At 37.8% G+C, this 26576-nt stretch overlaps 1 protein-coding gene and 1 pseudogene across 2 annotated transcripts in view; one reads left to right on the top strand and one right to left on the bottom strand.

The window, feature by feature from the left end:
- Positions 1–26576, top strand: part of CCDC171 (coiled-coil domain containing 171) — a 351100-nt gene that overhangs the window by 124538 nt on the left and 199986 nt on the right. For both annotated transcript variants that reach the window (XM_006171185.3, XM_006171186.3), the window contains exons 17-18: positions 10899–11403; positions 12123–12239. In XM_006171185.3, the coding sequence (XP_006171247.1) occupies positions 10899–11403; positions 12123–12239 (622 nt within the window). The remainder of the gene's footprint in view (positions 1–10898; positions 11404–12122; positions 12240–26576) is intronic.
- LOC102494263 (40S ribosomal protein S8 pseudogene) lies at positions 25730–26379 on the bottom strand (annotated as a pseudogene).

Genomic DNA, 26576 nt, shown 5'->3' with positions numbered 1-26576 from the left:
AATCAAAATATACTTTATATGTTATATGTTAGATACAGAGAAAACTGTTTCATGCTGTGATAGTAAAAACTTTTTCCTAAAAAAGTATAAAATTTAGTTGGGTAGGCATATGGAAAATTAAATAGTTTAAGGTTTATCACAAGACTGTACATAATTTATTGCCAAAAGAATGCTATGAATTTAGAAAAGGAGGTGGTCAAAGTTTGATAAAGCTCCATGGAGGAGTCTGGAGCCATCCTGGGCCCTATGCTAGGATCTGAAAGTCCAGGCAAACAGAGAATGTAGGGCAGTTCAGAATTTAGAGATAATAGTGCTAGCTTTCCAAACAGTCCAGGTGATTTCTTCTTTGTCTTCTCCTTCTCCTTTCCTTTTCCTTGTTTTAATTTGCCAGGGGTACATGTATGTACTGGGTCGTGGGTGGGGGATGGGGGAAGATTGATTGAGAAAGCACTTGCCCATAGGGAACAGTCATCCCACAATCTCTTCTCCTCCATCTCTCCATCCTGTCTAGGTTTTGGGCACACATGCACACAGCCCTGGTCTGTATTGCAAGATGCTAGGTCGAGATTCCAACCAGGCAGTCAGCCATGTCAGATCCAGCTGCCTTAAACCACCAATTCATAGATGGGGGAAGATTGATTGAGAAAGCACTTGCCCATAGGGAACAGTCATCCCACAATCTCTTCTCCTCCATCTCTCCATCCTGTCTAGGTTTTGGGCACACATGCACACAGCCCTGGTCTGTATTGCAAGATGCTAGGTCGAGATTCCAACCAGGCAGTCAGCCATGTCAGATCCAGCTGCCTTAAACCACCAATTCATAGGCTGGCCTGGTAATATCTTTTTTTTTTTTTTTGGAGAGGTTTTCGCTATAGGGCGCGTGTGCTTGCCAGATAGACAGAGAGAGACATAGAGACAGAAAGCGAGAAATCACCCCCTGGTAATATCTTTTAATAATCAGTAAGCCAGGGAACCAGCAGTTAGCGTAATGGCTATATCGCTGGACTCCCACGTAGTCGACCGAGGTTCGCGTCCCGGACCCGGCAGCTTAAAATTCATGCCGGGTGTGTGTGCGTGCGTGCCCAAGATCCCGAGAGGAGAATGGAGGAGAAGGGGTTGCAGCGTGACCATCCCCCCTGGGGGGTGATTTCTCACTTTCTGTCTCTATGTCTCTCTCTGTCTGTCCCCCCCGCCCCAAAAGGAAAAAAAAAAAAAAAAAAAACCCCCCCAAAAAAAAAAAAAAAAAAATCAGTAAGCCAAACATCTTGCCCATATTGACCCAATTATTTTCCGTTTTAGAATAAAGAGCTCTGTTCTTTTGAGGGTTTGCCTTATCTGAAGGGTATTTTATAATTTGTATTGCTTTGGAAACCAAAGAGTAAACATAGGTGCATAGCATTTTTGGCATGCTTACCTCATAGAAGGGAAATAGTATTTTTAAGTTAAGCAAATAATCGTTATGGGGTTTGAGTGAATACACACTCTCTCTCTCTCTCTCTCTCACACACACACACACACATGCACACATACCAAATAATGGGACTGGTAGATCATATGATCATTCTGTGTTTAACCTTTTTTTTTTTTTTGAGAGTTTTTTGCTATAGAGTGCTTGCACTTGCCGGAGAGACAGAGAGAGAGAGAGAAAGTGAGAAATCATTCCTCACTGGGGAAGGCCAGGCTTCAATCCCTTTTCCTTCATTCTCCTCTTAGGATTTTGGGCATGCATACACATGTGCCTAGCATGCATTTCAAGCTGCTTGGTAACTATAGTCAGCCACATGAGAGTTCAGCACCTTAACCAGTATGCCAACTACTGGCCTCCATGTTTTACTTTTTGAGGAACTGTCAAACTATTTTTGAAAACAGCCACACCATTTCACATTCCCATTAACGATATATGAAGATCCAATCTCTTCATGAAATAATTCTTATTTTTTAAAAATAATTATTTTATTTAACTTTATTTGTTTATTTATTTTGATTTAACTAGGGAGGAGCAGAGTGAGAGTGAGAGTAGGAGAGAGAGAGAGAGAGAAAAGGAAAGGGAGAAAACAAGCTGCCATGTCCAGGACTTAAACCCAGTCAGCTATGTCGGAGTCCAGTGCTCTTAACCACCACGCCACCTGCTGGCCCCCAAATAATTCTTATTTTTATTTACATCATTATATATTTACATCATAAGAAAAGCTGGTGAATTTATGTTTGTTATGTTTTAAAATATTACCATTATATAAAAAAACAAGATATGTTACTTGTAAAAACAAGACGTTTTAAGTGAAGTCCTATGATGTCTGTGTCATTGAGTGTTCAGTTTACAATTTATCTTTTTTTTTTTCGGAGAGGTTTTTTTTTGCTATAGGGCGCGTGCGCTCGCCAGACAGACAGAGAGAGACAGAGAGACAGAAAGCGAGAAATCACCCCCTAGGGGGGATGGTCATGCCACAATCCCTTCTCCTCCGTTCTCCTCTCGGGATCTGGGGCACACACGCACACACGCCCGGCGTGAGTTTAAGCCACCGGGCCCGGGACGTGAACTGCGGTCGACTACGTGGGAGTCCAGTGATATACTCATTACGCTAACTGATGGTCCCTACAATTTATCTTTTTGCCAACGTAAAGAGAAATACCTCAGCTAGTAAATGTGATTAAAAAATAATTTTATTCCTTAGAGAAATGTCTAATTTATGGCCCAAAGTCTTAAAGTTCATGGAGTGCTGCAAATCAATAAGGTGTACCTCAAAGCTCATGTATGTCAGGAAGTAAGTCCATAATTCTTTAAGAAAAGAAGCTGTCCTTTCTTTCCATTTTGAATGAACTTGGATTTATAAGAGACTAAAGAAACACTAGTGAAATTATGTAGTGTTTTTGTTATGCCAAAGATATCTGTGTAAAAGACGTGCATCCTGTATTTTCAGGTTTTAAAAAAATTTATTTTAGGGTAAGAATTTTTTGGGGGAGGAATTTGAGAATTTTTTTTTCTGGAAATTAAACACACTAAGGAGCAGGTTACTTGAATACTAAGAATGCTTTGTCCCATATGAAAGCGATATTCCTTATATTTATTTTAAAAATACTGGTCCTTGATCTCCTTGGGTGGAGAACACCAGAGTTTTTTAAAGGTATATTTGCTCTGTAGCTGTTTCCATCCTCATCATCAAACAGGCTTTGTTCTTCACGAATAACTCACAGTAAATAATGCAATACCTCTGAAAGGCCCTGTGGAAAGTCAGAATTAATTTAAAGCAGAATTTTGACATGTTGATAAATTCCAAATTAAAGTTGGAAATTACCTCTTCTTTTATTTTTAGTCTCTGTTTATATTGTAAAGCTTTTGAAAAAATGTATTGTGTATTTCCTCATTGCCTTTTATGGACAAAAGATAGTGCTTAGCACCAGGGACAATTTTATAATGTGTTATTTAATTCATTTAATATTTATTAAATTCCTACAAGGTATAGAGCACTGTGAGAAACACTATAGTAAACAATTCCTGTCGTCTATGAACCAGCAATCTATTGTATTTGAGGAGACTAGCTATACATACATGAAATATATTAATTAGCAATGAAATACTTCAGTGACCTGAGAGAAGGTCAGGGTCAGAATGAATGAAATGTTGATACGAGGTGCCCTAGAGTAGACAGAACCTGGAATGGGCTCTGAAGATGGAATTAGAACAGCTTCATAGTCCACTTTATGCTGCTATAACAGAATACCACTGACAGGATAATTTGTAAAGAATAGGTCTATTGGCTCACAGCTCTATGGGCTAGGAAGTCCATGAGCATGGAGCTGGTATCTGACGAGGACCTTCACACTGTGCTATCCCATCAGAAGACAGAAGGACAAGCAAGTGCACAGGAGAGAGGGGAAGTGGGCTGACCTCATCTTTTCATCGGGAGCATACTCCTGCAATATCTAACCATACTAGACATAGTGGCAGTAATCCTTTCATGAAGGCAGAGCCCTCATGACCTTATCACCTCTTAAAAGTCCCTTTTCAACACTGTTGTACTGGGGATTACTTTTCCAACACATGGACCTTGGGGGACACATCCAAACTATAGCAAATAGTGTTAGGGGAGATGGAAGGGAGACAAGAGAAGTGCTAGAGAACATGTAAAACCATGAAAAAGTAGAGGTGAGGTTAATGTCTGGATAGTAAAGGAGCAGACCCATCTCTCCTTTTCATCAGGCTGAGGGCAGTGTAAGCAAAGTCTTTACAGGGAAAGGCATATGGGTGTGTTGTGACTTGAAGGAAAACCTTGCTTAAAGGCAGACAATGGAGGAATAGAATTAGATAAACCTTGTCGAAGGACCTTGGTACAAATTATTTAATTTCTACCTTAAACTTCAGTTTTATTATCTGTAAAACTGTACCAACCTCATAGTCTAGTGGTAAAGATGAAAAAGAATTAATATAGGGCAAGCATTTAGAACAATGCCTGGAACATAGTAAACACTATAATAACCAAGCGATCCTCATTATAACAGAGAAATAGGTTTCAGCCTCCACTGAGACTTAGGTTCTCTTTTCTTTTTAATTAAAGAATTATTTATTTATTAACATTATTTTTCATTTTGACCAGAGAGAGACAGAGTGAGAGAGAGAAAGTGAGAAAGCAAGCCACCAAGTCCAGGACTCAAACCGTGGTTGGCCATGTGGGAGTCCAGCACCCCTAGCCACCACACCACTTGCTGGCCCCCTGAAACTTAGGTTCTAACAGGAGTATATTGGAAACAGAGCTGAAACAGGGCTGAGGAAATGTTAATTATTAAGAGATGAACAAAATTGTCATTAAATATTAATATTAGCAAAGTGGGTTTTGTTGTTAATCTAGTATTTGTCATTAAGAATTTTAATATGCAATTTTCCTATTTTAAAATAATTATTAATCATATAGCATACTCTTTTAATTCTAGTTAACTGGTTGAATGTTGGCCTGGTTTAATTTTGTTTTTTTAAAAAATGATTGATATTTGGTATTCTGATTATAATTACGTTTATTAGACTAAGAATGATTTAGGACAACACATGGTTGCTAGACAATTAAATAGTCTTTAAAGATTATTTATTTTTATTTGTGGGCAGACTTGACATATATTCTTTTTTTCTTTTTAGTTTTTCCAGAAGGCATGTGCACTTGCTAGAGAGAGAGAAAGCAAGAGTGGGAGGAAGAGAGTGAGAAAGCACCCCCACAATGGGGAATTGTCACACCACAGTCCCTTCTCCATCTTGTTGTCCCTTCAGGATTATTTTTGGGCATGCATGCACACACGCCTAGCATGTTTCACAAGCCTCCAGGTGTGGTACTCAAACATCATGGTCAGCCATGATAACTAATCACCTTAACTATCGTGCCCTGGCTGACCCCAATGTACTCCTAATCTTTTTATTCTTTTAACAATTCATAAATGACATATCTTTCCTACAATACAGATTATATGATGAGTTTCATAAAATCATGCACAGTGATATTAATTTGTATATATATATGTATACACACACACACACACACACACACACATACACATATATATATTTTTTTTAAGAGAGAGATTTTTGCTATAGGTTACATGTGCTTGCCAGAGAGACAGAGAGACAGAGAGACAGAAAGCGAGAAATCACCCCCTGGGTTGGGGTGTGGCCATGCCACAATCTCTTATTCTTAATTTTCCTCTCAGGATTTTGGGCACTCGTGCATATGCTTGGTTTTTCACTTTCTTTCCCTCTGTCTCACTCTGGTCAAATTAAAAAAAAAAATTGATAAATAAAATGAAATAATTCTTTAAAAATATTTGCCAGCATTATTAAATCTGTAATCACTACAAATGAACAAAACTCAGGGGTCATATAATGACTTGAGGTTCTTCAAAAATTGTTTCATTATACTGGCATTACTTTTTTTTTTTGGAGAGGTTTTTGCTATAGGGAGCGTGCACTCGCCAGACAGAGAGAGACAGAGAGATAGAAAGTGAGAAATCACCCCCCGGAGGGATGGCCATGCTGCAATCCCTTTTCCTCCATCCTCCTCTCGGGATCTTGGGCACGCACGCACACGCGCCCGGCATGAGTTTTAAGCCACTGGGTCCGGGACACGAACCGCGGTCGACTACGTGGGAGTCCAGCAACATAGCCATTACGCTAACTGCTGGTCCCCTGGCATTACTTTTATGAGGTGACCTCACATGAAAACTATTGGATTGTTGGAAAAGTCATGATGTATTTTTCTATGCAAAAACGAACCATGACTTTTCCAACAACCCAATAGTTGTGTAAGTGCAGAGTTACAGTTCTGGTTTTTCAGAAATTCCAGTGTGTTGGGACTAGCAGATGGCATAATGGTTATGTTGCTGGACTCCCACGTAGTTGACAGCAATTTGAGTCCTGGACCAGGCAACTTCAAACTCATGCTGGGTGTGTGTGTGTGCGTGCCCAAAATTCTGAGAAGGGAATAGAAGACAAGAGATTGTAGTGTAGCCAACCCCCCTTGGGGTGATTTTTCACTTTCTGTCTCTCTGTCTTTGTCTCCTCCTGTGTGTTCCTGTTTTTCTCTACAGAAAGTGGTTTGGGATAATGTGGCTTAGATTTTCATCTCTAGTCATGCTTTGATTAATCTCTCATCTCTGTCCTAGGATTGCCTGTTTTCTGCTTCTTGCTAAAGTGCCCTTAGCTTTAACCTGATGGCCCATGGTGGAGAAATTGGAGATCAGTGTTGTGTTCAAATGAACTGTATCTTTTATATACAACTCTCCTTCAGCAGTCCATTTAATTTTGACCAAATGGCTTTGAATATTATTATTTTTTAGAGAGATTTTTGCTATAAGGTGTGTGTACTCACCAGAGAGAGAGAGAGAGTGTGTGTGTGTGTGTGAGAGAGAGAGAGACAAGAGACAAAAGGAGAAATCATCCCGTGGGGGGGATGGCCATGCCACAATCCCTTCTCCTCCATTCTTCTCTTGGGATTTTGGGCACACATGCACATGTGCCTGATGTGAGTTTTAAGCCACCAGGTTTGGGATTCAAACTGTGGTCGACTACATGGGAGTCCAGCAACGTAACCATTATGTCATCTGCTGGTCCTGACTTTGAATATTATTTGAAAATATTTAAAATGTCATTAACAAATACATTTTCATGGTTCTTCTGTTGAAAAAGGTAATTTTTGTTGAAAACTTAGTTTTGCCTGAGACTCTGAGATTAATTTTTATTTCCATTTACCTAGTTATTGCTAGTCTGCCTTTTATTTTCTCACATCCATTTACTAAGAATAGGGATTATGCCAGGATTTTATTGCTTCTTGTACATTTCCAAATAAAGTTAAATTATTTTTTAAAATTTTTAATTTATTTTTGTTTTTAAATTTTAGCAGAGAGCACGTATGCTTGCTGGAGAGAGAGAGAGAAAGTGAGAAAGCACCCTTCTTCCCCCTCCCCCCCATTCACGATGGTTACACCACAATCCCTTTTCTTTTATTTCTCATTCCTTTTGGAATTTTGGGTGCACACACATATGTGTGCTCAGTGTGTTTTTCAAGTTGCCAGGTCTGGGACTCGAACCATGTAATCATCCATTTAGGATCCAGCTGTCTTATCCACCATGCCTCTGGCTGGCCTAAAGTTAAATTCTTTAGCCTTTTAGTTTGTAAGACTGTTAATTATCTATTATCTAACTGCTTCTCAGGTTTCATCTTTTCTCTCTTTTATTTAGGCATTCTGAATTTCTTATACTCCCTTAGAACATTTTATACAGTTTTCTGGCTTTTGCCTTTCCATGCTAGTCTTCCTGTTTTGTCTAGCTACAACCTAGGTGATAGTTCTTTTTCTTGAAGGTTTCCTGCCTTCAGAGAGTTTTCTCATATCTGCCTCTGAGTGGTCCACCTGGCTATTGCTTCTGAGTTTCTTATTCCTTTTGACAGCTCCCTGTGGGACATCACTTGCTTTAGTAGTGATCTTTGGAGCTCTGGGATACAGTCCCATTGATAGGGTATTGCTGCCACAGTTTGGCCATCAGTGGAGATGTGGTTGGGGCAAGCTGCAATTCCTTTGTTTCCCTCTTTCAGTTCTCAAAGTACCACCACAGATATAGCTGGGCCAGGCTTTAGAAAGGAGTTGAAAAAAATAAAGGGGATTACAGTACAAGACAGTGCAAGATTAAAACTATTTCTAAAATACAATGTTTCCCCTGCCCAAGGGAAAGCATCTTCAGAGAGTGGCTTCTTGTGTATGTCCTGTACTCTTTTATCCTCAGACCTGTGCCTTCAAGAGCCTCCTTCTAATGTTCTATCTTCGGGAAACTTCCTCTTTGTCTCAGGACTGATTTTGACCTAGGATTCACTTTCCTCAGTGGTATGTTTCTACAGTTTTGAAATTTTTTGGCTGCTGTCTATCAGCCTTGTCCAGCCTCTGACATCCAAATCTTGCAGAGTAGTTAGGATTTTGTATGATTTGCTTCAGATTGACCACCTTTGAGGTCTTCCTGTCAGCGTCAATTTTAGAAATGCTGTTCATTCTTCTAATTATTCAATGCATTATTCTTGAATTATACACACACTTACCCCAAACCTCTTCCAAAAATCAACATTAAATTTTACACACAGTATAGGCAAAATCAATAATGCAAGCATATATATTTACTTTAATGTCTACGAAATGATTCTCTCATAATGAAGACAGCAGTTCACTTCATCATACATAGAAAGTATCACGTGTGGGGGGGTCTTTTGAAAGCTCATGGAAAACAAATATTATGAAAAAACTTTGCATGGATTTCAGTTTTTGTAACAAATAAACTAGTACTTTACTTCCATTTTCTATGAGCTTTTTGAAGGCCCCTCATGTTTTTTTGGTCTCTGAATGACGGCCTTATTAAAACTGAACTCCTTTAGTTGTTGTGGCTTACTTGGCTAAATAAAGATCCTACTGGAGCAGTTAAATTTTTTGTAATGGTTAAATGAAATTACTTTATAGTAGGTATTAGCTAGCCTCCTTGTCAGTGGAATAAACTTTTTTTTTCCTATTTGAAAAGGACAAGAAAAAAAAAAGCTTGTTAACATCATTACATTCAAGCACTCTTTTGTGTTTCTCTGGCAATCTGGCACATCTCTTCACAGCATAGTAGCATGATAACTGAGTTATTTGTCTTTTCCTAGCACATGAAATTTACTGAGTAATCAGTAAATGTTTATTGAGTGACTAATGAATAGTAAAGGAAATTAGGATCAATTGTTTCTAAAATTTACTCTTTACCTCAGCAATTCCTTAATGATCAGTCATAAGATTTCATAGATAGCCAGTTTATTTTCTAGCGATTAAAATACACTAGAATATATTAAATCCCTGGGCAAACTCATGGGGAGGTTAAGGCATCTGGATTCCATGTGACTGGCTGTGTGGTTTGAGTCTCAGACCCTGTGGCTTGAAAGTCACACTGGGCATGTGTGTGTGATTTTGTGTCCAAAATCCTGAAAGGAGAATGGAGGAGAAGGAATTGTGGTGTGGCCCTCCCTTTAAGGATGGGGGTGGGATGATTTCTCATTTTCTCTTTCTGTCTTCAGCGAGTACATGAACCCATAAAAAGTTTAAAAAAAAATACAGTTCCTACAGTTAAAATTTGTTTGACTATAAATTAATGTTTTGATTGTAAGCACCTTGACTGGGCAGAAAGGATTAGAGAACTGCTGAGGCTCAGCTTGCAATTAGTATCTCCTTCTGCCACTAGAACTGCACTATGTATGGCCTTCTATCTTGGGATGGTAAGAAGGAAATTGAAATCAGAGGATATGCTTCGAGAGCCAGTCCTTTCTCGTTTTGTAAATGACAATCAAATGCTATTTGTTATATCATTAATTTAACCCTTTGCTTTTTCTAGCAAAAAGTACTCTTTTTACATATAGGACGGCCTCTATTGACAGTGTAATTTCTTTTTCTTTTTTTTTTTTGGAGAGGTTTTTGCTATAGGGCGTGTGCGTTCGCCAGACAGAGAGAGACAGAGAGACAGAAAGCAAGAAATCACCCCCCAGGGGGGATGGCCATGCCACAATCCCTTCTCCTCCATTCTCCTCTCAGGATCTTGGGAATGCATGTACATGCACCTGGTGTGAGTTTAAGCCACCAGGTCCGGGACTCGAACCGCGGTCGACTACGTGGAAGTCCAGCGACATAGCCATTATGCTAACTGCTGGTCCCTTGACAGTGTAATTTCTGTTTAAAAAAGTAGAAAATAAAAATTAGGAAAGGAAGGAGAGACAGAAATTATGCAGAGAAAGCATTTTTCCATTTTCTAAATATGTGTATTCATACATAAGTATACAGATAATTCATGAAGTACTCTTAAATTTATGTGTTCTACTTTATGTAAAGCTTCTATGTAAGAGGATTTAAAAATTAATGTGCACTTTCAGATCTAAGCAGTTTGGCCCACTGTTGCTGTAATAAATACATATTTTTTGAATATTTTAGAACATAGATATTTTGAAGAGAAAGAAGGAATTGTTGATGAAAATTTTTTTCTTCTCTTTAAAAGTGATCTTTTAATTTTTTAAGAATTTCTTTCATGAGAGTAAAGGAGAGCTGGAGAGAGGGAGGGATGTAAGGTGGGAGGAAGAGAGAAAAAAGGAGGAAGAAAAAGACAAGTACCTCTATCTGGGTCTCATGCTGCATTCTCTGTTCCCTGTCCCCTAACTCTCCTAGTCAGCCAGAATCACAGGCACTCGCCCAACATGTAGTTCAGCCAAGGAACCAAACCAGCAATCTTCCATATGGATCCAGCATTGCTTGAGTGTTATGTTACTACCGTACCAGTGAACTGGCTAAAATTTTCTTTGCACAAAGAGGAATTAATAAAATGCACATTTGTTTCATGATCAGATATGTTTTTTTGACTTGTTTTATAGAAATTTCAAGAAATTGCTGAAAAAAATATGGAAAAATTGAACCATATTGAGAAGTCACACGAACAAGTGGTTCTTGAAAATTCACACGTCAAGAATATGTTATCACAGACTCAGAGAGAACAAGCATCCTTGTTGGCAGCCTGTGCGCTGATGGCTGGTGCCTTATATCCCCTTTATAGCCGGTCATGTGCCTTATCTACCCAGAGAGATTTTCTCCAGGAGCAGTTCAATACCTTTGAGTTGTTCAAACTGGAAATTAGAACTCTAGCCCAGGCTTTGTCAACTGTAGATGAAAAAAAGCAAGAGGAAGCCAAGATGAAGAAAAAACCATTCAAAGGACTGATACGTGTGTTCCGGAAAGGGGTTATTGCAATTTTGGCAGCAAACAGACTCAAGATTTTGGGTCAATCATGTGCTTCTCTCTTTACCTGGATGGAGAGTTTCAGAGAAGGCATAGGAATGTTAGTGTGTACAGGAGAGCCCAAAGACAAGCATAAATTTCCAAGTAAGATGATTTGTGCTTTTTAAAATCTAAATTGCATGTAAGTGAAATACAGTGAGAGTATGCTTGGCTAAAATGCAAAAACCTTTAAAAAATCATATAATCTGTCAAATCATATAACATACAGTCCCGTATGTATCTAGACGTTTATGTGTGTATGGATAAATGTATATTTTTGTATTAATTAGGCCTTATTTTTTTTTTTGTAAACAGATTTAAAAAAATATATGTATATACAAATATAGATCAACTTTGTCTAGCTTTATTATATATTTGAATCCTATTTTTGCAGGAAAGTAGTTTATATGTGATATTTAAATCAGGTCAGTACAAAAATTATGCTATTTAAAATTATCAGCATAATTTATTTTTACTTTCTATGAATCAATATAAATATGAGAATCATATGAAAGTGAGACAAATGAAAAATTTCCAGCCAACTTTATTTTTTTGAATCCCAGACTATTCCAAGTACTAAGTTAGTAACATTTTAAAAAGAAGGCTATTAAGTAATATAAGTAAAATGAAAGAAAAAATATCTTTCTCTTTTTGCAGTATCAGTTAACAGTTATTTATAAATTGGGTTAATCAGATCTAACATTTCTTAAAAATTTTTCTGCACCAGGCAGCAGTTTGCATATAGGATTAGATCCGTTTGTTAAGTAGCTGGACACTGATGTGGATTTTAAATATAGATTTTAATAATTTCCCTATTTTCACAGAACATCAGAAGGAGCAGCTACGTTGTTTACAAGCGCTCAGTTGGCTCACCAGTTCTGACCTTCTTACTGCAATACTCAGTTCTATGGCTGAATTACAAGACGTCATTAGTAAAACAGGTATGATTCTCTCTTTTATGTTCTCACAAAATATATTTAAAAGCAGATGTCCAGAAATGTTTTATGCTACAAATTCTAATAAACCATCTACCGGGAAAACGTATTTGCTCTTATCTTTCTTTTATTCAGTTACAGAGAGACTATTAAATGTATATTTAATGATGTAAATTAATTTAAATTTTGATGGCTAATTTTGTCTTTATTTATGGGGAATTTAAATGACATTTCTTAGTGAAAGTATCCACCTTGCTTTTTCTTGCCTTTTTTTTTTTTTTTTTTTTTTGGCCATTTGTGATTTAGTTTTTCTATGGAAAGCTCATCATTAGCTTTTTATTAAGTAATGCTGGCAATGTTCTTTCAACTGTTTTAGCCTTTCTTCATTTTCTACTTCTGGCTGTAAATTTCAAAAGCTCGAGTAATAACTGAGCCAGAAGAAAATTTCTCTTTCATTTGGTGACATGTTTTTATTTTTTTCTAAATTATTTTTGATATAGTTAATTTGAATAGGCTATTCCTTTCCACCAGGTATGGAATTTCTTACCACCAATGATTTTGAAAAGTCTAAAATTCAAGTTTCTTTTTCATGATTCAGATTGTATGATATGTTTGTTTGAAAGGGTCAGTGAAAACTAGTTTCTCTTCACTGGAAGTAAAAGCACCATAGCGGACTTGCCGACTTGAGCCAGAGAGTAGCTTGGTGGTTAAGACAGCAGGATCCCACATGGACAGTGGTTTGAGTCCTGGACCTGGTGACTTGAAAAACAAGCTGGGCATGTGTATGTTCCTAAATCCCAAGAGGAGAATGGAGGAGAAGGGATTGTGGTATGGCTAGCCCTCCTGGAGGGTATTATCTCACTTTTTCTCTCTCTCTCTGTCTCTGGCTGGTGAGAGCACATGGCATAACAACAACGAAATAAATTTGCCTGCTTGGGGCCTACAGGTGGCATAATGGTTAAGGTACTGGACTCCCACATGTCTGTGCTTTGAGTCCCGGACCCAGCTGCTTGAAAATCATGCCAGATATGCGTGTGTGCATACCCAAAATCCCAGGAGGAGGACATAGGATAAGGGACTGTGGTGTGGCCATCTCCCCTGCGGAGTGACTTTTCACTTTCTCTCTCATTTTCTCTGGGGAGCACATGAGCCGTGTGGCAAAAACCTTAAAAAAAACAAACAAACATAAAACTTAACTGCTTAAGGAGATGTTGTAAGCATAAACAAAATGATAATTTGGCATGCAATTTCATTCTGTAGACATTTCTGCTATGTAAATATAGACCATTCATTGTCATTTCAAACATTTAAACACAAACTCTTACAGTAGGAAACTTATAACTCAAACATTATTTTTAGTTGTGGCTGTTGATATTTATAAACCATGAGAATGCGTAGTGTATTGACAAAACTTTAATATATTGGGTTTAGAGTCTGAAATAGAAGTTTAATTTTGTATTTTAAAAATTGCGGTATTACGACTTTAAAGCAAAACTATAACATTCTTGGAAGAATTTAATCATTTTTTGATTTAATTAAGTAAACAAATGATTCATGTTAGCAATATTCTTTATGGGTATGTAGATACTTAAAAGCACCTTGGTTTCTTAAGCTATAATCTTGTTCATATTATTTATTTAATGTATTTTTTATTTTTAAAAAATAATTATTTATTTTATTTCATTTATTATTAGTTTTAAACTTGACCAGAGAGAGAGAGAAAGAGAAAGTAAGAAAGCAAGCTATTAATTTTAAAGCTGAGGTGTGTCCTGGCCTGTTTGGGGAAGCTTTGCTCTAAACTCCATCTTCTAGACTCCTGAAATATTCAGACAAGGTAGGGCGACCTCTGTCTTCAAGTTGTCCCTAACCATCTATTTCTCTGTCTGTCTCATACTCTCTCTTTAAATTAAAAAAAAAATTTTTTTTTTAATTGTTCAACTACTACTCCTCACCTTAGGTCTTTTCTTTTCACTTGCTAATTTCAGAAGCCATGTTAAAGCTGAGCGGTGTCCTGGCCTGTTGGTGCAATGTGCTAGCGCGCCATGCAGTTTTCATTTATTTTTCCTCTTTTGGGAGTATTTTTCTAATTTTTTTCTTTTTTCTTTTATGTTTTTTAACCTTATGTTCTCACTCTAAGCTTTACTCTCCACACACTGAATGTCTATATAGGCCTTTGTGCACAGTAGCCAAGGATCTCAATACGTTTAGAGTCATTGAAATCCTCTACAATGACAGAATCTCCTACTTTAAGGAAGAAATTTCTTTTTATAAATCTGAACTAGTAATCTTTTTATGTGGATACCACATTGTGAAGCACAGTGAAGGAGAGATTTTTATCACAGAATGACCAGAAACCATCGCAGAGGCACAAGAAACTTGAGAAACCAAGAAAATATCTCTCCCCTAAGGGAAAAGAACAATCCCTCATCATCCACAGACAATATAATAAAACTTGTGGGAATGCCTGATAGAGAATTAAGAATATTCATAGCGACAGAACTAACGGAGATGCAAGAGCTGAGAGATAATGAACTCCAGAAGATGCAGGAGAAAAGAGACAGTGAGTCCCAGGAGGTGTTCAAGTTCTTCCATGACCTCAAACAGGAAATACACACCATAAAAAAGAATCAAATGGAGTTATTAGAGATGAAGGCTGCCATTCAGGAAATCAAAACCTCCCTCAAAAGTATTAAAAACCGATTAGTTCATACAAAAAATTGGATCTTGGATGTTGAAGGCAAAATGTCTGATCTAGAAAAAAAAAAAAGAAAGAAAAAACTGAGAAAATAACCCCCCAAAATGAGAATACTATACGAGAAATACTAGACAGCAATAAGCACCGAAACATCTGGATAATTGGTATCCCAGAAGTGAGGAAACTAATAAGGGCATTGATAATCTATTTCATGAAATCTTAGAAGACTTTCTAAATCTAGAGAGGCATTCAAATATCCAGACTCAAGAAATACAAAGGATCCCTAATAGAATCAACCTAAGAAGATCTTCTCCAAGGCACATCATAGCCAGGCTGGCCAAATCTATAGACCAAGACAAGATACTAAAATTGGCAAGAGGGAAACATCAGGTTACTTATAAAGGTTATCCAATCAGGCTAACCTCAGACCTCTCATCAGAAACAACGTGAGCAAGGAAAGAATGGGAAAATACATTCAAAGTGTTAAGTGAAAAACAGTTTCAACCAAGAATACTATACCCAGCAAGATTATCTTTATATGGAAAGAAAGGATTAAAAACTATACCCAGCAAGATTATCTTTATTTGGAAAGAAAGGATTAAAAAGACCTGAAAGAGTTTGCCAATAGCAGACCCATTTTTCAAGAAGTTCTGAAAATAGTGCTCTACCAGGAAAATTAAAGACACATACAGAAATAAGAGAACAAAAGGCAACCAAGAAAATGACCAATTTAATGCTATAGACAAGAAATATAAATAATAACGTTGAGGGAACCAGCAGTTAGCGTAATGGCTATGTTGCTGGACTCGCACGTAGTCGACCGCAGTTCGTGTCCCGGACCCGGTGGCTTAAAACTCACGCCGGGCGCGTGTGCGTGCGTGCCCAAGATCCCGAGAGGAGAATGGAGGAGAAAGGATTGCAGCGTGACCATCCCCCCTGGGGGGTGATTTCTCGCTTTCTGTCTCTATGTCTCTCTGTCTGTCTGGCGAGCGCACGCGCCCTACAGTGAAAATCTCTCAAAAAAAAAAAAATAACGTTGAATGTTAACTTCCATGATTTAAATAGAAAGATTAGACTACAGTAACACCACATATTCAACAGTAAAGAGCATAAGACGGAACTGGTGAAATAGAATTTTATGACTTTTTGAGTGAAACATTATTGATTTTTTCTTCACTATGTCTTGTTTTCCCAATTTAAGCATTTTACTTTCTTTTGAGTTGTTGATAGGTTCAGCAATTTGTTAAAATATGTTTCTTATTTGTTTCTTTAAATGGAAACATACATTTTTCTTCCTTCCTGACTCCTCTGGAATTGGAAAATATTTGGGAGTATTCTTATTTTGTGGCAGAAGGATTATTTACATAAGTTCAATAATGCTTGTTGCATTGATTCAGAAATTGGAAATACTCATTATTGCACAGGACTTTGACTGGAATGTCATATCTGAAGATTAATCAGAAAACTATGGAACTAAGGTGGATCTCAAGTTAGCCAACAGAAGCTCTTAGAAGTATGGCTTGGCACCATAAATAGTTCTGCCTGGCAGAGAGGATTAGAGAAGGTATAATTTATAACATAAAATAATTCAACCAAGAATTTATAACATAAAATAACCTGGACTTTTCTAGCCCGGCATTGTAATTGGTAGAGATTGCAAAAGAGCAACTACACCAGAGGATTATCTTGAGCAAGACATTGAAGGAAGAAAAAGAGACTGATCTTTGCTAGCAGATGGTATATCACAGAATACTTGGCAGAGCTGAATTGAGTAGGTTTATGTGTGACTTGTATGCTGGGCATTTCCTTTTCAACAATCTGAGTCATTGCCATGTAAATATTTTCTCAAAAATATTTAAAACCATACTGTCTCTGTTGTTATAGAGTCACAAACAAATTATACAAAATGATGAGGAATATTTTAAACATTATCTTTAAAATTCAGTATTTTGAAATTTTGAAAGTTGTTTATTAACTGTCAAGAACTATGGAGAATGAACTAAATATTTTTGATATGTAAAGCAAATGTTTGTGAAAAAATGTAAAAATAGATAAATTAATGAAAAAAAAAATAGAAAGCAAGCTGTCAGGTCTAGGATGTGAATTGTGGTCTGCCATATAGGAGTCCAGTGCCCCAACCACCATACCACCTGCCAGCCCCAATGCATTTTTTAAACCACTGTGCTATATATATATTCTTTAGGAGATAAAAGAAAAATATGTAAATTGGTCTTGCCTTCTAGAAAATATGTACAATGGTTATATTAAATTAGAACAACAATGGAAACTAGGCAGAGTGCAATCAAGAATATGATGAGGAAATGCAGGTTTTTTTGTTAAAAGAATTCATGAAAGATAGAGCTCTATCTGGGCTTAGGAGTACAGAAAAGGTTTCAGGGAGGGAGTTGGGATTTAGCTGAGCTTAATGTCAGACATTTATTTGAAAGGCATGGCTTATGAGAAAATATAGAGGTGGGAATAAACATTGAATGGGAAGAGTGGACATTAAAGAGATGAGAATGGAAATCTGTGCCTGCTAGGCCAGGCTAATAGATGATGATTAATAAATGGTATTTTCTGTTATGTCCGTATTGGAAGAAATATGTATCATTGGCATGTGGTCAAATTATAGAGGTTTTATAAAATGAGGCAGTATTCCTTTCTGAAAGTAGCTCCTTGCAACATTTTAAAGTCCAAACATTGACATAATGATTATTAAGATCTTGAGAAAAATATGTGTAGATAAGATCTGTCAAGTAGAAAGTAGACCAAGAGTGGTGACTTTAAGTGCTTACCAGTCTCCAGGAACAGAACTGCCTTTGATGTTAGACCTGGCTGTGCCTCTAATAGTTTAAGGAAATAGCAAGTTCAGGGGAATCTTATTTTTAGGGAAGGTTTTAAATGTTCGTTGGCTAAGTAATGCTACTTAGGAAAAAGTAATTGTTACTTTGAGGGAGAAAATAATTGATGTAAGAGTCATGAAGAGTGTTGTAAGGGGTATGGCCAGGACAGGTAGATAATTGAATATTATGGAAATAGTACAAAAATCATCAGTGTGTGGCCTAGGCTAGTAGTGTATGCTGCTAGATGCTGCTACTTTGCTGACTGAATAGCCATGAGAAGCTCAGGTTCACTTCCTGGCCCACTGTAAAAACCTGGTACAGTAATGTGCGACTATAGTCTCAGCTGTTAGGGAGACTGAGGCAGGAGGATCATGGCATGGTGAGATCCTGTCTAATAAAAGAAAAAACAAAACAAAACCAGTGTGTACCTTCTGCAGAGATAACTTGACCATCTAGGCTTATAAAATAATTCTTTCAAGCATGATGAGAAATTTATGTGTCATCTTTTCCAGGTCACTTAAAATTTTTATTTTTTCAGGGAGAAGTTTTTGCTATAGGGTGCGTGTACTCACCAGAAAGACAGGGAGAGAAAGAGACAGAAAGTGAGAAATCACCCCCGCCCCCAGGGGGGATGGCTGCACCATAATCCCTTCTCCTCTATTCTCTTCTCTGGATCTTGGGCACGCACGCACACGCGCCCGGTGTGAGTTTAAGCCACCAGGTCCGGGATTCAAACCATAGTCGACTACATGGGAGTCCAGCGACATACGCTAACTGCTGGTACCCCCAAATTTTTAAGTGTATTTTAAAACGTTTATTTATTTATCTATTTATTGTATGGAAAGGAGAGAGAAAGTCCTAGTCCTTTAGCCAGCCAATATTACAAGTGCACCTGCAGGCACACTTGCTGTGTTCCAGTTGACCAGGGGACTGAATTGAGGGCCTTTCCATATGACTTCAGTATCATGCAGCAGCACTTCACTGTCTATGCCACTATGACTGGGCTTAAGCATATTCCAGCAGAAGTTTGAGATATTTGAGCCCAAAGGATGATTACATATTTTCAGACAGTTAAAGCATATGTGTGATTATAAACAAATAATAATGAGAGTAGTAAATGTAAAGGCCTAACAGCTTATAAAATCATTTGAGGCTTATAATTGAAGCGTATGAATAACCTAAATAAGTAGCATTTTTATATAATAAAAAGTACATTATCTTTGAACAAGGAAGATTTGATTTAGTATCCAAGTGTGCTAGTTATCAGTTTTATGAAATTAGGTAGGTTATTTAACTTTCTGCATCTCAGATTCTTTACCTGTAAATGAGGGTAATATCTTCTTTCTGGCTGTCATGGGTCCTTAATGAGAAACTTCTGTTGACCATTGTGCATATTCTTGGCATATAGTGGGTACTAAAAAAATAGTTGTTCCCTTGCTACTCATCTCATTATGAAAGTAGCATACAATAGTAGACACACGCGCACACACACACACACACACACACATACATACACCTTTATACATTTTAAGATTACTTATGATTAATTTTCTGGTGTCCTTTTTAGCAAAAGGATTTAATTTGGAATTACAAGGTGCATTTAGTCATGTTTCTTTAGTTTCCTTCAGTATGGAAGGGTTCCAACCATATTTCCAGCCATCATGATCTTGGCATTCTTGAAGAGGGTAGGCCAATTATCTGTAGGCTATGCCTTGATTTTGATTTACCTGAAATTTACTCATGAGTAGATTTAGCTTGTGCATCTTTGGCCAGAAAATCACCGATGTGATGGTGTGCTTTGCTTATGATATACTATGATAGGTTTATTTTTTTTAATGTAAAGATATAACTTTTGAGGATTTCCCCCATTTCTATTAATATTCTTTTGGAGAATGATTTTTATGTCTGGGCAATCTTTTTTCATTTGTATATTCCATCATTCATTTAAGGAATTTACAATAAGATGTTTGCATTATTCAATAAGTGGTAGGAATATCAGTTAGCTTTGATGTGTAATTGATTTGTTGTCTTTTGGCCTAAGATTATGAGCATCTAAGATTATGGGCATATGTATATTTTTTTTTCTAGAGAGAGATTTTTTGGTATAAGGTATATGTGCTCTCTGGAGAGACAGAGACACAGAAAGTGAGAAATCACCTACCAGGGGGATGGCCATGCATAGTCTCTTCTCCTCCATTCTCCTCTTGAGGCCTTGGGCACGCACACACATGCTCCCGACGTGAGTTTTAAGCCGCCGGGTCCCGGACTCATACCATGGTCAACTATGTGGTAGTCCAGTGACATAAACATTATACCATCTGCTGGCCCCAATTATGAGAATATCTTAATTCTTTTAGATAAGTGGGAAATTGAAGTGGCAAGATATTGGGAAAGTCTATTTAGGAAATAATCTGAAAATTTTGAAGTAAAGTATTTGTTATGAGGTAGAACTATCATATATTTTTGCTTTTTGTTTCATCCTTTTCTTTCGTTCTTCTGTCTTCCTGTCTTTATTTTTTGAAGAACTTGCTAAAAGTTTAACCATTTTAAATCTCAGGACTACTCTTGATAGCACGGTTGTCACTTTTATGTTTTTAGGCTCAGGAAGACTGTGGTGCATATAAACCAATTCCAAGTAGTAGCTTTCAATATATTAAATAGTAACTACTCCTTTTTGCGTTATCTCTGTTCTGATGTAGAACAAAAATTCAGCAAGTAATTCTTTTTAAAAATTAGGTTCCTATCTATTTAAAGTAAATTCTTATTTATGTACATACTATTAACTATCTAGGAGAGAACATTTACTCTTAAACAGTTGTTTATGTAGTAGAGTATTGATTAAGAACTTGACTCTAGATTTTAATCTGAGCTCTATTGCTTACTATTTGTGTGACACAGGTGAAAGTTTGCTAATAAAAGTTCCTAGTTTATAGAGGTATTGGAAATAAATGTAAGCTGCCTTGCCAAATCCCTTGTACAAGTATGTATGTGTTCCATAAATGTTCAGTTTTCTCTCTTTCTTCTGCACTGATTTCTCAATAGACCTGGCATATTACCTCTTACCTTTTAATGAAACTGGAAGTTCAGTAATGGCTGCTTGAATTCACTGCTCAGAAAGTGCTAAAGATGGTTGCCCCTGCTACCTTCTTAAACTTTGATGATGTATTTATAGGCAATGGGCAAAGACCCCAGTTTCCATGTTGCCTCTGTAAATACTGGACAGGTGGCAACCTTCTTGCTTTCATTATAGTGTTTGCCCACTTGAGATAAATTACCTCTTCTAGGTATCCAAATGGTGTGCCTGTGAGAGATCATTTACCTCAAACAGGGGAGAATGTTACTTCCACTGAAGGTCTAGGATATCAATCATTGTGGGAATGGACTAAAAAACCCTTGAGATAGCTGAACTTTTAGATGTGACTGGTCAGATTAAAATTTTCAAGACAGAAGCAAATGTACTGATTAGCTTTGAAATATCTGAACAAAGACAGAAGTAGGTGGATATAAGTAAAATATGAACACATTTTGTTACACCTTTTCTCAGAAATGGCCATCTTAATTATCTAGAAAATGGATGATCCAAATATATTGCTAGTACTACTGAGAACTTTATTCACCGCATACTTGAGTTAACTTTCTAGAGGTCACAAAAACTCAGGCAAAATTAAGAAGCCTAAGTTATGTTCAGTTTACTATTGAGGTTTCATTCTTAGAAGTCCAAAGCAGCAAGAAGGGATATTGGTGTTAATAAGCTGTTACTACTATGTATTTTAAAGTTTTAAGATTTTATTGAATATTAAAAAATAATGAAAAAGAGCCTTATCCATGAGCAAACAGTATCAACATCAATGAGACTGTTTCAAATGTGTAATCTCAGACCTCACTCCAGACCTACTCGGAATCTGCTTTTTAACGAGATCCTCAGGTGATTCATGTGCACATTGAAGTCTAAGAGGTGACTTAGAGAATGTTTTCAGTTATATGACTTTGCTCATATCTGGAATTGAAACAAGCAGAATCACCCTGTATCATTTCTGGAACCTTAGCTACTAATGTCTGTTTTGGGGAGCCATACTTAATTTACCGAATTTCTGTTACTTTCAAGGGACTTGGGGGCATGAGAAACTGATGTGAACATGAGGTTTGTGCTGCTTTCTGTGCTATGAATACTAAAAGCCCTTGTCTCTCACCCAGGAGTCTTTTATCTTCTGCCGGTATCCATGAAATTTGTTAGCTTGAGAATAGGGTGAAATCTCAGGGCTTTCACAATCTTGACGATAGTGATTGATGTATACTTTAAATGGTAAGGAAAGAGAGGACTTCAGAGAGATGAGAGATTGTGAAGAGTTGATAGGGCAAGGCCAATGGAAGGTTGGTTCTGGAGTGGAGCCATTTTTTACAGCTATGTGAATGTATTATTATTAACCCCTTTTATAGATACAGAAAATGAGGTACAAATAATTGAAGCACTTTCTCTAGAGGCAGTCTGGTTCCCGAGTTGAATCTCTATATACCCTCAGTGCTGCTGCTCTAGTGGGTAAAACTTCCCAGGTCACCAAACAGAGCCAGACGTCTTTTCTTTACTTCTTCATATCAACTCTCCACCCTTTTCTAGCCTGGAAAAATCTGACCTACATGAACTTTAATAATCAGCTCCCATGCCCTTTGGCTTCCAGGAGATGGGAAGGAAGGAGTCAAGTGAGGCCAAGACATTTATTTGCTGGTTCCCTTCTTGCAGGCTTGCCTCTGAAAGCAGCCTTCTCCTTAGGATTCCACTTTCCAGAGTGATTTCCTCCTCCTTCCACATCAGGTCTAGGAACCGAAACAGCTCTATGGATACTAGTGCTACTATACCACCCACTGTGGTTTTCCTATACCTCACCTCACCTTTGTAAAAGGCTTGCTTGTTAGATGCTTTTACAATTATCCTCACTTGAATGTACCATGTGTTTCTTACTGGAACCCCGATTCATCTAGGACAGTTCTAAATACATCGTTGAGGAAATGTATATCCAGTGAGTGGGTGACAAATCTTTTTGGAAATTTGGTGGTTTTCAGTCTTTGCTTATGGGAAAGAACCTAGTTGAAGTGTGAACAGAAAAAGCAATAAAAATAATTTGTAATGTTAGGTCACATGAATTTTGGTATGTAACTCTGATGGAGTTTAAGGAATTAAGTGACATTAGTATAGCAACACTTCCTTCTATCTCTATGTACTTTTTCTTGGAAACAATATATCTATGTGCTTACATTTCATTTTTTTTTTTTTGAGAGGTTTTCACTATAGGGCGCGTGTGCTCACCAGACAGACAGAGAGAGACACAGAGACAGAAAGCGAGAAATCACCCCCCAGGGGGGGGTGGTCACGCCGCAATCCCTTCTCCTCCTTTCTCCTCTCGGGATCTTGGGCATGCATGCACACGCACCCGGCGTGAGTTTTAAGCCACCGGGTCCGGGACGTGAACCGCGGTCGACTACGTGGGAGTCCAGTGACATAGCCATTATGCTAACTGCTGGTTCCCTGTGCTTACATTTCTGAGATATAGAAATAAGAAAAGAATTGATATAATTGAGACCTGAATAACCAATATTATTTTTGTCATAAGTAGTGTTTATCCATGGTTACCTGGATTAATTAGAAAAAAATAGCCATATCTTACTAAGAGGTGCATTTAAAATAAAATTTTTAATTTGTGTTTAATAATTATCAAAAATTAATATATATTTGTTTAGATCAACTGTATATAACTGATGATTATAATAAGTTAGTTTTATCACATAGAGCCTTCTTATAGTGACAGGAAATGAAAATATTTTCAATTTTAATTTGTGTATATATTTTTATAGCAGGAATATTATGAAGGGTAAAAAGTTCTATATTGCATTAACATTGGCCAGCTGTGGTGGTGCAACAGTAGCATAATGCTCTGTGGTCTGATAGCCATATGGAAGAACAGGGTTCTGTTCCTGGGTGGACCTGAGCATGCTGGGTCTTGGTTGCTAGGGAAAGGCAGGGGGGAGGATTATGGTGAAAGCCTTATTAAGGGTGCTTGTCCTCTCTCTCAATAAATAAATAATAAACTTACAAAAATTAAGTAACAAAAAGTAGTGAAAGTGTGAAATCTTAGAGAAAACGAATGAGGTACAATTTCTGATTGTTAAGGAATAGCTTGTTCATATGTTTTTAAAATGGATGATGATAAGAGCCAAATCTCTATGGTATTTAGATCCTATTTGTTATATTTAAAGGGCGGATGTATCACTTTAAAAAAATGCCAACATTTATAGCATGTTAGAAATGATATGCTTTGCAACTATATAAGCATATGAAAAATGTTAAATGCCAGCTTAAAAAGGCATGTGTATTAGGTTCTTGTTATTGGGATAACAAATTATCAGAATCTTGGGCTTTGAACGACACAAATTTGTTACCTCACTGTTCTGGACATCAAAAGTCTGAAATATGTCTTATTGGGCTAAAATGAAGGTGTCATGGCTGGATTTCTTCTGGAGGCTGTGTTCTTCCCTTTTCCAGCTTGCAGTGACCATATGCATGCCCTAGCTTGTAACCCCTTTCTCCATCTCCAAAGCTAGTAACATAGCATCTTCAAATCTCTCTCTGACACTTTACTTCCTCTTCTGCTTCCTTTTTTTCACATTAAAGGACTCTTGCGATTATGTTGGGATTGCTCTAATAATCCAGAATAAACTCTTATTTTAAAATTAGCAGATTAACAACCTTAATTCAGTCTACAAATTTAATACCTTATTTTTTTTAAGAATTATTTTATGTAAGTTTATTTATTTGTTTGTTTATTTTAATTTGACCAGAGAGGAACAGAGAGAGAGGGAGAGAGAGAAAGTGAGCGAGCAGGCTCCCATGTCTGGGACTTGAACTGCGGTCGGTCATGTGGGAGTTCAGTGCCCTTAACTACTATGCCACCTGACAGCACCACTTAATTTCCTCTTGCTGTGTAAAATAGCTTATTCACAGGCTCTAGGGATTAGGATGTGAACATCTTTGGGGGTGGGCATTATTCAGCCTACCACAGTATACCCAATTTAAAAGTGTTCTGGAGTCATTGGTGAAGAAGTTGGAAGTTGTTCTACTTATCCTTTCTTTGGCATTTGATGTTACTGATCACTCTCTTCTTCTGAACTCCTTTAAGCCATAGAGTCGCTCCTGTTTCTCCTCCTTCCACTCAGTGTTCATCATGTACTCTTCTCAGTGTGTGTGTGTGCTTCTTTGTCCACTCCTTAGCCATCTTTTTACTCCTTGTATTTTTGAGTAGCCCCATATATAGCCAAGGTTTTACGGACCATCTATTCGCTGATGATGCCCAAATCTTCTTTTGAACTCAGACCTCATTTCTGAATTTAAAGCCTATGTACCTAGCTTTCTATGAGTACTCTTTATCACATTCAATTTTAACATGTTTAAAATTGTACTCATATTTTTAGTTCCAAAATCTATGTAAATATGTCTTTACATGAACAGCCATCTAGTAGAACCTAAAATAGAAACCTGGGAGTCATCATAATTTACTTTTATTCTTACTCTTTTTTTTTCTAGCCATTTATTTATTTATTTATTTTTTGGAGAGGTTTTTGCTATAGGGCGCGTGCGCTCGCCAGACAGACAGAGACAGAGAGACAGAAAGCGAGAAACCACCCCCCCAGGGGGAATGGCCACGCCGCAATCCCTTTTCCTCCATTCTCCTCTCGGGATCTTGGGCACGCACACACACGCGCCTGGCATGAGTTTAAGCCACTGGGTCCGGGACGCGAACCACGGTCGACTATGTGGGAGTCCAGCAACATAGCCATTACGCTAACTGTTGGTTCCCTTCTATTCTTACTCTTATTCCTTGTATTCTACATTTCTTTCTTCCTTTTTTTTTTTTTTTTTTTGACATGGAACTATAAACACCTTTATTACAGAGCGAAGATAGGAAGGTTCATTTGCCTTTCCGGACTTTGATTTTCCTCAGGTAGAGCTCCAGCTCCTTGCTCTCCAGCATGTAGCCATCAGCACGGCTGCACTGGCCTGGTCTGGATGCAATGCATGCCAGCAGCTTGGCCTGCTGGGCAATGCATGCAAGCAGCTTGCCCTGCTGGAACTGCTCCTCCAGGAGACTGCAGATTTTGGCATTCTTTTTCCTTTCATCGTATTTCTTCTGAATTTTCTTTGATTGCTTCTTGTGTAAAATCTCTTCCTCTTCAGGAGTCAGCTTGGCCCCCTTCTTGCGGCTCAGGGGCAGTGCATAGTGGGACTCCTACCACTGTCCGTTCAGTGTGCTGTCAATGAGCATGATGCAGTTCTTACGAGGGTTTTGGTGTGCACTAGCTGGTTTTTGGACACGTTGTAGACAACATCGATGATCCTTGTTTTGTGTGTACAACATTCTGAGCCCCAAGGAAAGTTCCCCATGTCCAACCTCAGGGCGCAGTATTTCTTGTTACCTCCCCACACATGGACTGTGTGTATGCGGCAGGGGCCGATTTTAGTGTTGGCAGCAGGGCATCCCCGCTCATACTTCCACTTCTAGGGCTTTCTCTTGCCCCTAGTCTTGCAGCGCTTGTGTCAGCTGTCATGAGAGACACCCATGGCTCGGCACTGGCTGGAAAGAGTTGTATTCTACATGTCTTATTGGTCTACATTGTATCCCGGCCCCAATACTGTTGTCTTAGTCTACTAATGGGTCTGTGGTTCCACTCTTAGACCTAACTTCCCATTCTCCCTCTCTTTTCCTTCCTTCCTTCCTTCCTTCCTTCCTTCCTTCCTTCCTTCCTTCCTTCCTTCCT

Source organism: Tupaia chinensis, unplaced genomic scaffold (assembly GCF_000334495.1).
Source record: "Tupaia chinensis unplaced genomic scaffold, TupChi_1.0 Scaffold149424_1, whole genome shotgun sequence".
NCBI classification, from domain to species: domain Eukaryota; kingdom Metazoa; phylum Chordata; class Mammalia; order Scandentia; family Tupaiidae; genus Tupaia; species Tupaia belangeri.
This window is presented reverse-complemented; position numbering and strand designations above follow the sequence as displayed.